The sequence below is a fragment of the Scophthalmus maximus genome, chromosome 9, assembly GCF_022379125.1.
Source record: "Scophthalmus maximus strain ysfricsl-2021 chromosome 9, ASM2237912v1, whole genome shotgun sequence".
In the NCBI taxonomy this organism is placed as follows: Eukaryota; Metazoa; Chordata; class Actinopteri; order Pleuronectiformes; family Scophthalmidae; genus Scophthalmus; species Scophthalmus maximus.
The window spans coordinates 19,483,956-19,499,214 of record NC_061523.1 but is presented as its reverse complement, the minus strand read 5'-3'; the positions used below and the strand labels follow the sequence as shown (position 1 = coordinate 19,499,214).

The 15,259-nt window shown below is 42.3% G+C and overlaps 1 protein-coding gene and 1 long non-coding RNA gene across 4 annotated transcripts; one reads left to right on the top strand and one right to left on the bottom strand.

The window, feature by feature from the left end:
• Positions 1-594: 594 nt before the first annotated feature.
• On the bottom strand, positions 595-14,272 carry klhl3 (kelch-like family member 3). Of its 3 annotated transcripts, none has more exons than XM_035649344.2 (15): positions 14,157-14,272; positions 12,199-12,357; positions 11,631-11,737; positions 11,388-11,509; positions 7,952-8,114; positions 7,540-7,649; positions 5,362-5,478; positions 4,827-4,976; positions 4,604-4,721; positions 4,093-4,290; positions 3,786-3,887; positions 3,536-3,664; positions 2,780-2,920; positions 2,308-2,451; positions 595-2,195 (listed from the first exon to the last, which is right to left on the bottom strand). In XM_035649344.2, the coding sequence occupies exons 1-15, from the start codon at positions 14,204-14,206 to the stop codon at positions 2,167-2,169; spliced, it is 1,839 nt and encodes a 612-aa protein (XP_035505237.1). In that variant the 5' UTR covers positions 14,207-14,272; the 3' UTR covers positions 595-2,166. The 3 variants fall into 3 exon arrangements, with proteins under 3 accessions (XP_035505237.1, XP_035505238.1, XP_035505239.1); XM_035649345.2 differs by having other exon boundaries at positions 12,199-12,333; positions 14,157-14,270; XM_035649346.2 differs by lacking the exons at positions 11,631-11,737; positions 14,157-14,272 and having other exon boundaries at positions 12,199-12,334.
• Positions 8,037-13,140, top strand: LOC118319194. The gene is made up of 2 exons (XR_004795910.1): positions 8,037-8,422; positions 12,701-13,140. It is a non-coding gene; the product is annotated as an uncharacterized LOC118319194 (long non-coding RNA).
• Positions 14,273-15,259: the final 987 nt, after the last annotated feature.

Here is a 15,259-nt window from a genome sequence, read left to right as displayed (position 1 = left end):
TGTTTGATAATGGATCCTATTGAAGTTCTATTATATTCAGCTCCACTAGTAAATGCATGTTCGAGTAAATGTCGCCCTCTAGTGGACAACAGCGTCATACAAATGTAACTCAAAACACCTGCCACCAAAGAGCAGGTGTCACTACTAACAATAATAATTGTTCATGCCATCAAATGTCATTTAAAACACATTTAATCAAGTATTATTCTTAAGTGCAAATTTACAAGAATTATTATTTTGCCCACATATTTAAGGCTCCAAACTTTTAGTAAATTAACAAACAGTCGTGATTCAGTTCGAACGGAGAGAAACTCACCTGTTGTCTTCGTCACGTGGAAGAAGTCCACTGGTGATGATGAGAAATTAAAACTAAATCCCACCTGAAGTTTCTCCGGTTGATTCTTCAGACGTCGCTCAGCTGCAGGCCACTAATCACACCTGTCAATCACCCGTCAGAGACCACGCCCACAGGAACATTCACCTCAGGCAGGTTTCAAAGTTTTATACTGGAATCTTTTGACATGAAAAATCACAGCTTAATAGTTGATCTGTGACATTTAAATTGACTAAACATACAAAACACCGACAGTTTGGTCTTTTCAAGTATTTTATATACGTCTTTGTTATGGGGGGGTTTGAAATGGCAGCGGGTTTGTTTCCAGTTTTACTCTGTGATTTTTAGAAGATTGTTGACAGAAATGAAAAGTTGGCTGAAAAAGAAAAAAACAGCTTCTCTGAATCTCTTCTCTTCACAGAATCGAAGCGATGGCACCGGTCAGTCACGTCTGAAACACGCCCACCGTCGTCTGAATGAACGTGACGTTAGTAGGATGAGAAAATGAAATGCAAACCTCGATAAACGCTCTGTGTTATCAACTGGACCAAAAAACAATAAATAGAAAATCTTAAACCTGTGATCTTTTACATTAGAATTATTTTTTTTTACAGCTGGATTTTTCTACAGTGCATTCGGACACACTCCTCAAACAATGAACAGAAAAATAATGAACCATTGCACATTGCTAAGTGATAAAAACATCTCTGGAACTATTCTGATGGTTGTAACTGGCACCATTTTGTTTTTGTAATGTCTGATGAAATGATCGGCCTTTAATACGTGTCGAGTTTAAACGTTCCCCGTGAGTACGGAGGGAATCTGACAGCAGGTCAGAGAGACAGGCAGACGTCCGCCGGTCCACATCAGTCAGTGCAAGTGTTAAGTGCATCAGTAGTGTGTTGACTAAAAGAATCAAGTCCTGCTGATTCGTCAGATCGGCCCGCCTGGGTCTGTTTTCAACCTCTTTGAAAACAATCCAAAAATACTAAATATGACAATTTGCATATAAGACGCTCCAAACATTCTTTGAATCACCTCGCAGCTCCTCGGGGTCTTTGAGTTGAGAACTGCGGCGGTTTTACATTTAGTTCCAACAGCAGGAAAGTGCCGATGACGGTCGGCACAGGAATCAAGCTTCTCTAAATCAAGCTGAGCAAACAGAGCTTTACGCTCGTTTACATTGTAGGAACTGTGGCAAGTGTCTTTTTTTTCTTTTCTTTTTTAAATAGCCAATGACGCGCCCAGGTTTCCTAGATGCTCCTTCAACAGCCACTCATGTGCTGATTATTGCAGCAACACCATGAACTCTGTAAGCAGAGTCTGCCCGGCGACGTGTGAGTCTCCGTCAGCTGGTGTTTGTTGAGTTCAGCTCCCGTCACAGGAAACGTCACCTTCACACCACGGAGCATCTAAGGCGCTTTGCTCCGTTTGTCAAGTTCAGCTGCTTCCTGACAACAAGTCTCTCCAACATCAGCTGATACAGTTGCTTGTCATGTGCTTGGCATCTGAGGAACTTCTCACTGTGACACTGCTCTTCTCACTCTCTTTTGTCTCTATTGCTTCATATCGAGTGCAGCGGTGGAGATGATGGAAGTTTGAAGCAGTTAAAAAATCTGGTTTTGTTTTAGCACCAAACCCCCCCCCCCCCATCTTCTTCCACTGGACAAGATCCACCCGCAATAGAGTCACCTAAAGGATCGAGAGCGACCCGTCCGTTTTGGACAGAGTTAATCGCAGGTGGAACTTCTCGGTTTTTCCTCACGAGCTCCAGATGTCACTGTGAGTCACCGGCTGCCGATTGCATAGCTGATGCTCTGGGACAGCTGCCGTCATAGTGGCTTGTCAATCACAGCAACCCCTGAAGGAGAGAGAACACGACAGACAGTGGGACGGAGAGTAAGCACCACATACACGGATCAAACGTGTCTTTTTATATTGTGTGTCCGGTGGGATGATCAGTGGAGACGCACCTGCGTAGCTCCGTCCGTTGCTCATGTTGGTGGGAATGAGGCTCCACTTGTCTGTGGCCGGGTTGTAAAACTCCACGGACGAGAGGTTACAGGACCCGTCGTCTCCGCCGATCACGTACAGCAGTCCGTTGATCGCACAGACGCCTAAAAGGAGAGAGTTGATCACCGTGAAACATCCTGGAACATCTTTGTCGAGTCAATTTCAACTAATCAACATTATATTTTTCCCAATTTTTTTATTATTTAAGAACAAGGCGAGGAACAATATAAATTGAAAGAAAATCTTTGGAAATTATTATACAGGGCGAGGGACACAATGTGTGCATCCGGACACAGGTACGGTTTTACTTTCTAGATTTATTTTCTAACACAATTGATCCAATGGCCAAACTGGTGCGAACGCAACTTTACATCATCAAATTACGTCATCACTGATTTTTACTATCGACATCGTCTGTGGGTGAGATCTGACCTGCGTTCCGTCGACACATGTTCATGTCACAGACGAGTCTCCAGGCGTTGGTATGTGGGTCGTACACCTCGACGCTCTTCCTCACTAGAGGTCCGTCGTGTCCTCCTGCCGCAAACAGCTGACCGCCCAGCACACCCACACCTGGAGGAGAAGAAACACGACGAGACAAGAGGTTTAGAATTGTTAGTTTGTTTCTTGTTTTTGCAAGTGTAAACAATGTCCACCAGGAGGTACTGTTGCATAAAAACTAACAACTGTGGCAAAAAGCCAATTAGTTCAGTTATTTATTATAATACAGAGTCAATTAAAAACGATCAACTAACAAATGCAAACAACTTTCTGTTGAGCCACATCTTCAGGCAAGAGAGGAATTGTTTGCATTATGTGCTGTACTAATATAATATAATATAATATAATATAATATAATATAATATAATATAATATAATATAATATAATATAATATAGACTGTATTGTCCCAAAGGAAATTTGTCTTGGACACATTCACACACTTGCAAACAATGGCTGACGCCACACACGTCAGACATAGTGTTATCAAACCAACACGTTGTACAACACATACAGTAAAAATGAATAATATTAGCAGTATAGTAGTATAATATATAAGTATAATATTAGTAGCAGTAGGTTGTGTGTGTGTGTGTGTGTGTGTGTGTGTGTGTGTGTGTGTGTGTGTGTGTGTGTGTGTGTGTGTGTGTGTGTGTGTGTGTGTGTGTGTGTGTGTGTGTGTGTCTACCTGCTCCACTACGTCGCGTGCTCATATCAGCTACATAGCACCACTGATCAGAGACGGGGTCGTATTCTTCCACTGTACTGAGACACTGACGAGACGCTCCATCATAGCCTCCTACTGCATACAACTTACCTACACACACAAACACACACACACACACACACACTCATTAAAAAAACAGTCACATTTGAATTTTGTATTTCCATTGACATGGCACACAATATAACCCTGATCACACACATTTCACTCTTACCATCAACCACCCCCACACCCACACTGCTGCGTCGAGTGTTCATGGAGGCCACGTAGATCCACTCGTTGATTTTATAATTGTAGACTTCCACCGTCGACAAACCTGAAGGAGAGCGAGACAAGGAAAAAAGGAAAGAGTCAGATAATGATGCTAATCCAGACGAGGAAACTAACTCTTTACACACACCTGCAGACTTTCAACAATCTAGGTCGCAGTAACTCAACTGCCTCACCACATCACACGATCAAAGACTGAACAGTAGCGAGTGTACATTTAAACTGTAGCGTGTGTGTGTGTGTGTGTGTACCTATACTTCCGTTGAAGCCCCCCACAGCGTACAGTAGATCCGCCAGCACGGCGGCTCCCAGTGTGCTGCGTCTCTCCTGCATGTTGGCCACTGCACTCCACTGGTCTCTCACGCCGTCGTACACGTCCACCGTCCGCTCCCGCAGTGAACTGTTGAAGCCCCCGACTGCATACACACGGCCCGCCATGGACACGATGCCTGGGACAGTAGAGAGACGAAATCAAATGTTTAAAAGAATCAGTACGTTTAAGTCATTTCAGGATAATTATACTCAATGTATTTTATTGAATACATTAAATGTATTCAATAAATTGTGAAACTCAAAAAGTTTATTTTGTACTTGGATTGTGTCAGTTAATAAGCCGATTCCAATCTACTGAGGAGGAATTTCTAGTTGTCGTTTTGGAAGATATTTATGTTATTATGTCACCATACCGCACAAGCCTATTAAGTGTGGGAATAGCTACATCTAACCATAAAACACAGTCATGCACAGGATACGTGAACTCACCTGCCCGGCAGCGTCTCGATGGGAGGTCAGCTACTTGGTACCAACGGTCTTCCTGGAAGTCGTAACACTCCACACTGCGAATCGCTTTAGGAGCCTGACCGCCGACTACAATCATCACCTGTATCAGAATAAACAATAACTGATACTGTCAGTTCACGTTGCTCGTCAGTGAGCAGCATGTGACATGTAAGTGTGTGTGCGCTTCTTTTTTTTTTTTTATTACCTTGGGGATGCTGATGGGCGTCCTCGGTCGGGTTCTGTCTGTCTTGATGAGGTGCCGCTGGTCGGCCGGCAGCAGGTGATACTTCATCGCTTCTATGAGAAAATCTTTACACGTGTTGTTGTTCTTTATCAAAGCCTCTTCCTCCACGATCTGTAAAGAGGGAAACAGTTCAGCCAAATCTCACCTTTTACCTTCAATTAGGACACTGGTGTAATGTACTAATATTCATACTTTCTTATAAATAGAAAGAAAAAAAGCAAGATGATAATAAGGCAAAAAGACTTGCTGGTACATGTTGTATTAGACATTCCCTTAGTACAGTATTTCTAGATATTTTATGATCTGGATTATCCTGATTTACAGACATATTGTAAATATGTTATCTATCTAACTTTTTGTTATCTATCTAACTTATTCCTCAGACTTATTAAATGTTTTAAGTAAGCAATACTGGGCAGTATGAGGTATAAAGGGAGAATAAAAAGTTGAAGAATTTAGAGAAAGCAGAACAAGGACAGAGAATTTTCTCTTTCACCTGCACCAGGTAATCCCTGGACAGCAGTGGAAGTCTGACGTGCTCCATTAGTTTGGGCATGTGTTCCAGACGAGCCGGCTTATCAGACTTGATCCAAGAAATCATAGCCTCAAATACCTGGGAGAGAGATGGAGAGCCGAGTCAGAGGGCAGAGGGAGAAAATATATACATCTCACACACACACACACACACACACACACACACACACACACACACACACACACACACACACACACACACACACACACACACACACACACACACACACACACACACACACACACACACACACACACACACACACACATATATATATTTTAATACACAAAGACATCTGGTGAAACACTACATGAAGTGTTGGGTGAGATTGATGGTTTTGGAAAGTTGTTTTTTCCCTGACAGTGAAAAGGTGTGATGAGAAGGAGGGGGAGGGTTTCAGAAGCCGTTCAACAGTTTGCGTATTTGAAGCATACAGATGTCGCTAGTGTGGACATGACGCGACACGCCTCGACAATTAAACTCACTGTTTATGTAAAAATGCATCAATCAGTGAAGCAGATGCTGTTTTTCTTTCACATGGATTGCTTGTACTTCTGGATGTGAGGTCATCTTTGACCTTTTTAATGACCCTTTCTATCCCAAAACAGGCTTTGGTGAAGACACCACACCCCGTCAGCAGTCTACTGCGTCAAATTCATTGATTTACACACTTGATCATCTCCGAGGACAGTTGAAGGAAAGAGGGCTGATACTCGATGACTCCTCAGTTGCTCCTGATTTAACACCCTTTTGTATAACCATGACATGGATGAATGAGAATCTCCACAAACACCTTTTTGTTTTTATAAGCTCAAACAGCAAAGTCATTAAAAACACAAGTATAATGTATTCAAGTACAGCAAAATGGTGTCATATCATAGTTCTGTGTTGTACAAAATATAGATACTGTTTGCTCTTTACTGCTGAATTTCTACAGACCACACCACAGCTTATTCATCTGACTTTACATAATACACACTGTAATCATGATCATGTGAGAGGGAAAACCCCAGACACTTCAGCCTCACAGTCGTAATTCAGTGTCGGAGATATTGGGAAAGTTGCAAATCATTTACTGATTCACTTTAATCCTTTACTTCACTTGACTTTAACTTGTTCCCCTTTATCAAATCTTTTTTTTTTTTAATATGTGATGTGGACATGTAAATATCTATACTTCTGTATTGATCCTTCACCAGTAACTTGTAAAAGAGATTTCAGTGGCTGTGTCTCCAGATGAAGTTGGTTTGACACTTCATGGACAGTATGATGACAGTCTCTCTCTGTGTTTCTGTCCGGCTGAACCAGCTGTCACCTTGACTGCTGTTGTCCTGACAGCAGGATGACACACAGATGTTGCCTCAGACTCTTCCTGTTGTGTGACTAACATCAGGCAGAGATACCATCCTCCAGAATATGTCTGCCAGCCAGAGTCATTTCATAAGACTGGTGGTGAGGATGTCTTTATTTAATTCAACTTTATATCTTTCTCAGATCCTCAGCCCCAGGATTTTCAGACTCGACTCAGAGTTTGCAATTCTAACCGATGCATCAACTCCAAGTTTGTCATCTTCTCTATATGAACTGGTCAGATGATTGTGGTTCACGATCTCCAGCACCTGCGGTGTCAGTTCAGTCGCTGCCCTGGGATATGAAAACACCAGATTTCCTAACAGTCACAGAAAGTCTAAGTAGGAATTTTTATCATAGCTCAGTTGTAAAAATCCCACAGCTGTCTCATCTGCTGCGTCAACTGGACACCGGAGCTGAGAGTTTCAGATAACCAACAATATTTATTTGTCGTGCTGCTCTCTGTTACTATCATTTGCCTTTACTTACGTCAAAGCTAGGTTTGTGGTTTGGTCATTTTAAGACAAAACTTGATTTTTGAAATTTACGTCAGGGATCTAAAAAAACTAAATAACGAAATGCAAGTCAACTTTCCATCTTCTTGCATCTTCAACTCATTGACTTGCCCACCTTGGATTTCCTTACAGCCTTATAGTCATTGTTTCTATTATTTTTCATTCCCCAAAACATCCTGTTCTTCTCACACCTTTTTTCCACCTCGAGGAAACAGACAAACTTTTATTAAGGAATTGAAGTGTTGAAGTATGTGTCTGCATTGTGCCGTCTGACCTTTTCCTCTGTGGAGACGGTGAGTTTGTCACTGGAGATGAGGCTGCACACTTGCTGCAGAGAAAGGCCTAGAAACTCTTCACCCTGCACCACCTCTGTGAAATGCTGCTCTGAGAGACACAAACACGCAGGGTTACAAATGACACTAACTAACATATGAGCTCAAATACAATGTCCAACATTGATCAAAGCTCGTCATGTTTTTCCTGAAAACTGCAAATGTCTCTGGGGTCTTATTCCCCTTTCAACTCTTTCAACATTACATTTTCAAACTCGCTGTACACGTAGCAGGTTTCCAAAGATTCCAGCATGTATTTTTCAGGGCTGTTACATAAAAGTACCACCGCCTACCACACCACACACGGCTCAAGGGTGAGTCAGGATTTTGCGGTGTGAACACCGGGAAGCTTACCAGCGTATGCGTGGGCCTGGCCAAGAAGCTGTGTGCACGTGTGAAGGTCGGCAAAGGCTCTGATACCCAGACAGTTGGTGGGGTGAAGCTGCGACTGCAGGAACTCACAGCAAACCTGACGAACATCCATCAGCTGGAGGAGGCTCGCTGCTGGCAGCAGCACCTGCAAAGAGGAGGACACACACATGGCGGCGCCGTTCAGACCTGGCTTAAACAAGCGTCTTGGCTGATCCGATCACAGCTTGCTATCAGATATTGTCCCCCGCTCTATATGTACATCATTTCTTTCTGCAAAGATCAAATGCAATGTCGTTTTTAAGAAGTTCCGGTGGGAGGTAGCACTGCACTTCAAGTCTGCCTGAAATCAAAAGAAGAAGAAGAAGAAGCAATCATTTCAACACTGACTGGATCTGTTCCCTGGCGTCTTTCGAGACAAGTATTTTAACCACAACTCGCAGGCTTCCGCACGCGGTAAGCACAATATTTAACAGACAAAGCTTTAGTAATAGTGAGAACACTGATATGTGTTCACACAGCCATAACTAGATATTGAACCTGTCTTTGTTTGCCACCGACAAATACAATACTGACATTAGATATTGTGAGAGACTGATCGTTGGGTTAGGGTTAGCTCAGCCCTGAAGTCATCACGTTAGCTTGTCTGTTAGCACTACAGGCCAGTGGGCAGTGCACTGTTACTACTGTGATGCTAACAGACAAAGCATCCTTTGACACATCCCTACATATTAGCTTAACTAGGTCAGTGGGACCGTCTGTCTGCACACTCACTGCTCCTCTGAGTGTGTATTGTTGTTACTGTCTCCTCTGTGTTCCAGCTGCCCTGAAGCCTTATGTTTTCTAAAAGGCAGCATCAGGAACCACTGGAGCTATGTGTACAGCTAGCTGTGTGACACAAAAACACACACACACACACACACACACACACACACACACACACACACACACACACACACACACACACACACACACACACACACACACACACACACACACACACACACACACACACACACACACACACACACACACACACACACACACACACACACACACGCAGCCTTGAATCTACGTGGCATGTATTACACACGATGTAAACATTCCTTTTAGAATTTGACCTACATTGGGCACAGCAGCTAGGGTTCTCACAAGAACTTGAAAAAATATCAGCATCTTCCCCCCATTCTTAAATATTTAACTGCACCAAGTAGTGTCTATGTTTTTATGCCTGTGGAGTACTTTGTAAACCAGCTTTTAGAAAAGTGCTGTATAATTAAGCTTATTATCATTATCATTTTTATATTGCATCAAATTATGCAGCACATTCATATTGAAAATCTCCCTTTCTTCCACATCCAAAATGACTCAGGTCTGGTGACTGAACAGTTTTGCTTTGTGAAACGGTGCATTAGCATGCTGGAAGTAGTTTTTAGACGATGGAAAATTGTGAGGGAAGAGAGATGCACATGACTTATTGATATTAGTTCGCCTAAATGTCTGCCAAAAACCATTCATCGTACCACCACCAATGCAAGCCTGGATTGGTGACACAGGTTGGCTCAATGGATTCATTTTTGCTGACACCAAATGTGGATCCCACCATCTGCGGCTCTCAGCTGAAATCAAGATTTTATCAGACAAGCTTATGATTTCCAGTCTTTATCTGCCCAGTTTTGGTGATCCCGCTTCCACTGCTGCTTGAGAGTTCTGTTCTTGGCTGACAGCAGTGGAACCTGACATAGTCTTCTGCTGTTGTAGCTCATCCATCTCAAGCCACAGTTTTAAAGAGCTGTTATCTGAGTTACAGTAGCATTTACTGTCCAACCAGTCTGAGCAATCTCCTCTGACTGATCCTCACTATGTTTTTTTGTTATTCCCACCGTTCGGCGTAAACGCTGCAGAAAATCCCAGGAAATCGGCAGTTTCAGAGGCACTGCGATCACATTTCCCCCCATTCTGTTACTGTGAACAGTAACTGGAGCTGTTGACCTGTACGTGCGGGATTTTACACATTGCTGTGCTGCCACACGATTGGCTGACTGGATAATTGTGTGAATAATCAGTTGTACAGATGTGACCACTGAAGTGATCAGTGAGTGTATGTTACACAGTGAAAACATAGTTTGAAGAAATGATAAGCTAAAGCAATCTTTTACTGAACATTAGCCTTAAGTCAAAACACACAGGTCACACATTTGCAAGCGAGCCAATCAGGCGGCCATGCTGCGAAACAGTGGGAGGATTTCCTGTCTCTCTCCATGCACACTTCCTGTGCTAATAATCGGAGGAAGTATCCAGCCTGCAGCTTGATCTCGGAGCACTCGTTCAATCCCGCGGCAGAGCCGCGCGGTTACCAAGAGTTAATGCCACAGAGATAAACAACTCCCAAGTCCTCACAACCATTATCAGCACTTACATCCTTTGTAGTAAACATCTGCTGCTCAGGCAGGATCGCTTTGGCCCTTCTGAAACTTCAACTGAAAAACTAAAGGATTAAAGCGATCAGACTTTCGAGTACAAATCTATATCGATAAAATCGTACATCAGATGTACAGATTTACTTTTTTCTACTTTTTTTTGCAAGTAAAAGGTTACTAAAGTAGAGAGAATTAGAATTAGAGAATTTTACAAAGTACATTGTTTCGTAAAACTTTTATTCTACTCTTTAATCTTCCAAAAGTCCATTTTATACCAACATTTACTATATATTCGAGAAGAATTTCTGCACTTATTTTGAATGAATGGGGAAGCAAAAGAAATTTTGAGATGACCACTGTAACTCCTGCACTCAGAACTTCAGGAATCCTCGTCTTACACTTTCTGTAGTTTTGTTTGCTTTTTTCTTCAGTTTCAACTTGTTATGTTATTATTCTGCCTTGTGCTCATACCAGTGAGCAAACACAAAGGTTCATGCTCAGAAAAAGGTCAAGACAGCAGCCGCAAGATGTTTCCTTCTCAACAACAAGGACGTTTTTTAACTGTGTGACTAATGCTGCCACCAGCAAAAATAGAGTTAAAAAACAAGGTACAAGCCGTCATAACAGACGAAGAAAGGAGTATAAGTAAAAACAGGAAAATGTCTTTTTTTTACCCACTCCCTTCCTCCTCGCTCTCCCTCTACATAAACATTAACTAATGCCGAGTTCACACTAGACGATTTTAAGGCAGATTTTCCGTTCGCCGACAAATTCTCGAGCTCTGTGACAAAAATCAACGTTAAGTCGGGGATCGCAAATCGGCACTCTTTGGTCTCTATGTGAACCACAACGATGCGGACAGAGTGACTCGCAGATGTGAAAACAGCAAAACAAGCGAAAGGCTCAGAAGACAGCAAGTCGTTTAGTACGAATGATACAGTGATCTTACGACAATGAAAACCGTGTTGTGTGTCCGAGCTATAACACACACACACACTCACCTGGACGTTGTCCTCTGTCACCTCAATCTCAGCCGTGTAGATGTAATCAACTAGTTTTCTCAGGGTCTGACCTTCCACCTCTCTGATCTCCACCTGATGTGCCTTGCTCTCACTCATGTCACCTGTATACAGGGAAACACACACAGATAAGCGCACACGCACACGCGCACGCACGCACACACACACACACACACACAGTGCACACATTAGATATGATGCCAAGCAACATGGGCGTATGTTCACCTGTGAACATGGCACAAAAGTAGGGGCTACAGGCTGCCAGGACCACCCGGTGAGCAGGCACTTCAACGCTCCCTGCAATCAGCTGGACATCACACAGCATCTTTTTACTGAAGGATGAAGAGACGAAGACAGAAAAAAAATGCATATTTGTTATTTGCCAGGAAAAGAGTGCATCCTTGAAGACAAGTATGGTGCTGCCAAAATATGTGGCAGTTTAGGTGTTAATCACCCAGGCTTTGCTTAAATACCCCTATAGAATATATTAATTACTCGCAACTGGAACAGATCCATTTGGGAATATATCAGGCAAGACCGGCATATTAATTTTAACCCAACTTCTTGACAGAGGTGTTTAGAGATTTTTTTTCAGCTTGACTTTTCTTGTTTGAAAATAAAACAGGTCCTCTCGACAAACCTGGTGAACCAAGGATGACTCCTGTGTTAATGCGTTATTTCTGACCTACAAGGCAGATTACAGCCTCTTCACCTGCACACTGGAAATGGCCACATGAATACTGGTTTTGTTTTTGTCTGTCGGGGACAAACACGACTGTCAGCAGCAACACACCTCCTCAGGTCGTTCATCAGCTGGAAAGCTTTCCTCGTGTGCATCTGGTTGAAGGTGTGCATCCCTCCATTGACTGTGTCCTCCTCCGAGTCCGTGTGGCAGTTTGGCTGTGTTGAAGCCGGTGTGGCCACCAGACTGGTGAGACATGAGAGGCAGTGTCTGGATCATTGGAGATAGATGGTGACCCAACAGTTAGAAAAAGACTACTTCATGGTTAATCTACAGGATTTAAAATAGAGGATGGGACAGGGTTGACAAATTAGAAGTAGTAAAGCCAACACAATCAACAATTTCACCTACCTATCTATGTGTTGTGGTAAGATGATCTTGAAATACACAATTATCTTTTTTATTTTTTTTAACCACAGAAGAGGCTGTTAAGTAAATGTACACAAGTGTTTGTTGTTTCTCTTTTCAGATGCTGCTGAAGCACATGCACTGTGTTTCTTTCAAGACATTTAAATACAGTGTGGATTTGTCTAAATTGCATTTTATATTGCAGGTCTCCAATCTGCCTCACAAATTTGGGATTCTGCACATTCTGCACTGACGGATAGTACAACAGAAGCGGAGAACCTGAGGTTTTACTGCACCGTATATATACCAATGCATCTATGCCTTTATTATATACAGTCGTAATTGGCACTTTTGGGAAAAGTTGTATTAAATAAGCAGGACCAATTTGGCTATATATTGGATTTCCAGGATTGTTGCCGTTGTTGAACCTTAATTTGTCAATTAAGATTTTCAGATTTAGACAAAAACCGACTCACGCTGACCATAGCAACCAGGTCAGGGCATCAGCAATGATCAATCCACATTATGTCAAATGTCAGTGTTTCCTCCATCAATTACATTTGTTCGGTCACTTGGAGCCACTGAATGATTGATTTGAAAATAGACAAGTGTGTGTTCATGGTAATAAAGGAATATGGCACCTGGTAATTTGTTATCAATTCTTTTCGGCCACAGTGGCCCATATCAGACTCTAACTACTCGGACAATTTATGACATTTTTGGGAGATTTGTTGACATGCTGATATATGGCCTGCACAAAGAAAGGAAGGGGGAACAAATATTTCCTGTTTCCCAGTTTCTTTTCTTTCCTCGTGAATCCACTTGAGCAACACAGAATTAAAAAAAATGGAATTCTACAAGGACAATTTTAAACTTGTCAACGTGTAAACTGAGGTTTATAATAAACTTGTTTCAGTCAAAGATGCTCTGCACTGAGCTGAGAGCAGGTGGCAGGAAGGAACACAAGATAACAGAGAACATCACAATCACCCGCAGGACCAATGGGACACGTGTGTGGTTTCGTTTTTCTGTATTTGGTTTTTTTTTTTTTTAACGTCTGGATTCTCATGACGATTCATCTCTAGTCCACAAACTGTTCGCACAGATATCGACGCAGCAACTTACTAAAGCCACGGGGGAGTTGTGTTGAGCACATGTCGGTGAAAGTGAAATGACGAGAATACTAAACGGGTTCGCTGTGTCTACATTCGATGTCGAGTTTGGGAGGAAAAATAAATAAATAAATAAATCCGTTTTGACTTTGCAGCTCAAGTTGTCAGGTTAGCTAGCTGTTAGCATTGCTAATCATAACAGAGGCTTATGCTAGCTCCCGTTAACTTCTTCCGAAACCCCGCTGGTCATGTCGTAGTTATAAGCGAGTTCAGACGTCGGCGTACACCCGTGTGAGTGTTTACAAGAGGCGACGTGAGGGCAGCTCGCCATTGTTAACTCGGCAGTTTGGTGCTGAGCATCGCTGCTAGCTAACCGAGGCTAACTAGTCAACAAGGCTAGCTCGAGTTCGCGAGCCCGGGGAAAGTGTTTCTTTTGACTGCCGGCGCCGGATTTATGGTCATGTGGGCCTGAACTGTCACCCGACAGACGAACGAGCAGCGTGAATCACAGATCTACTTAATAATCCCCGCGCCGCTGAGCCAACTCACCCCGGCGACACACCGTCCATCCTCCCGCAGTCACAGAGCACAGCAGGCATGGGCGCTGCTGCCGCACAAAGATCCTGTGCCACCGAGAGGAATCACTTCGTTTCGGGAGAAGAAAAAAAAAAAAAGCCCAGACGAAGAGGACGGAGAGCTTATTCACACATACACTGAGGTTTCAAGTCAGTGTTTATTTAAATCAACAACCCAAACAATCTCAAATACTTGTTACACGGGTGCTCATAATACTCGGTGTATGTAGTCCACATATTTACTTCCCCAAAATTGGCAATATGATAATTTTCCGAACCTGATTTTTTGGTCTATTTCTTGTTTACCAACTTTAACAGCAATTTGCAGATATATACAGATATATTACAGGTTACCCTGGACCTGACTGAATCCCTAATTCTTTTAAGTGTGATAATTGTATGCAATATGTTCTCTTTAATGTAATCATTTTTTAATCAACCAGGAGTAACACTAATTCCTGTTGTACTTTGTGCAATACAATGACAACTGAGGCTTTTGAACCTGTAATTGGAACAATTGGGTCTCAGATCCCAGGATGCCCCAAAACACTTTATGTTCACTGCATGTCAACTGAATTTAGTGCTTTGACTAATTGCTTTGTACCATGAAAGTACAATATTAACTAGGGCAAGTCCTGCATTATTAGTTCATTCTGTGTCCTTGTCTTGTTCAGCTATGTGGTTGGGGGCTGGTCACAATTAAGTACAATTTAATAAGGTTTATGCTGTATAAATGTACAGGTTGCTATGATATTATTTGAAAGTTGAAGCCAGCAGAGAACATAGCTTGTTGTTGAGGGAGAATTTATTTTGAAATACTACTGTTGGTTGAAACATGAAGCTGCATTCACTCTTCAAGCAAATCTGGACCAAACCCCTGGAAAAAAGTATGATTGATTTGTATCCATTTAAATTAGCTAAAATTCAAATGTTGCTTTATATTAACTTTTTTTTCTTTCAGTGTTTTGTCTTAATGCCCTTTAATGCGTTTTGTGGAGCACATTGAATTATCTTGTTTTTGAAAAGATGCTTGCCTTGTCCTGAAAGTTTAAAGTAAATCACAAACATATTATAGGA

What these genes read in the sequence shown, in the direction of transcription:
- klhl3 (XM_035649344.2), bottom strand. Translation starts at nt 14,206, where the DNA reads ATGCCTGCTGTGCTCTGTGACTGCGGGAGGATGGACGGTGTGTCGCCG. An exon ending in CGCCCATCAGCATCCCCAAG is followed by an intron (nt 4,722 to 4,826) that starts GTAATAAAAAAA and finishes ATTCTGATACAG; the next exon opens with GTGATGATTGTAGTCGGCGG. An exon ending in GGGCTTCAACGGAAGTATAG is followed by an intron (nt 3,888 to 4,092) that starts GTACACACACAC and finishes GCTCTCCTTCAG; the next exon opens with GTTTGTCGACGGTGGAAGTC.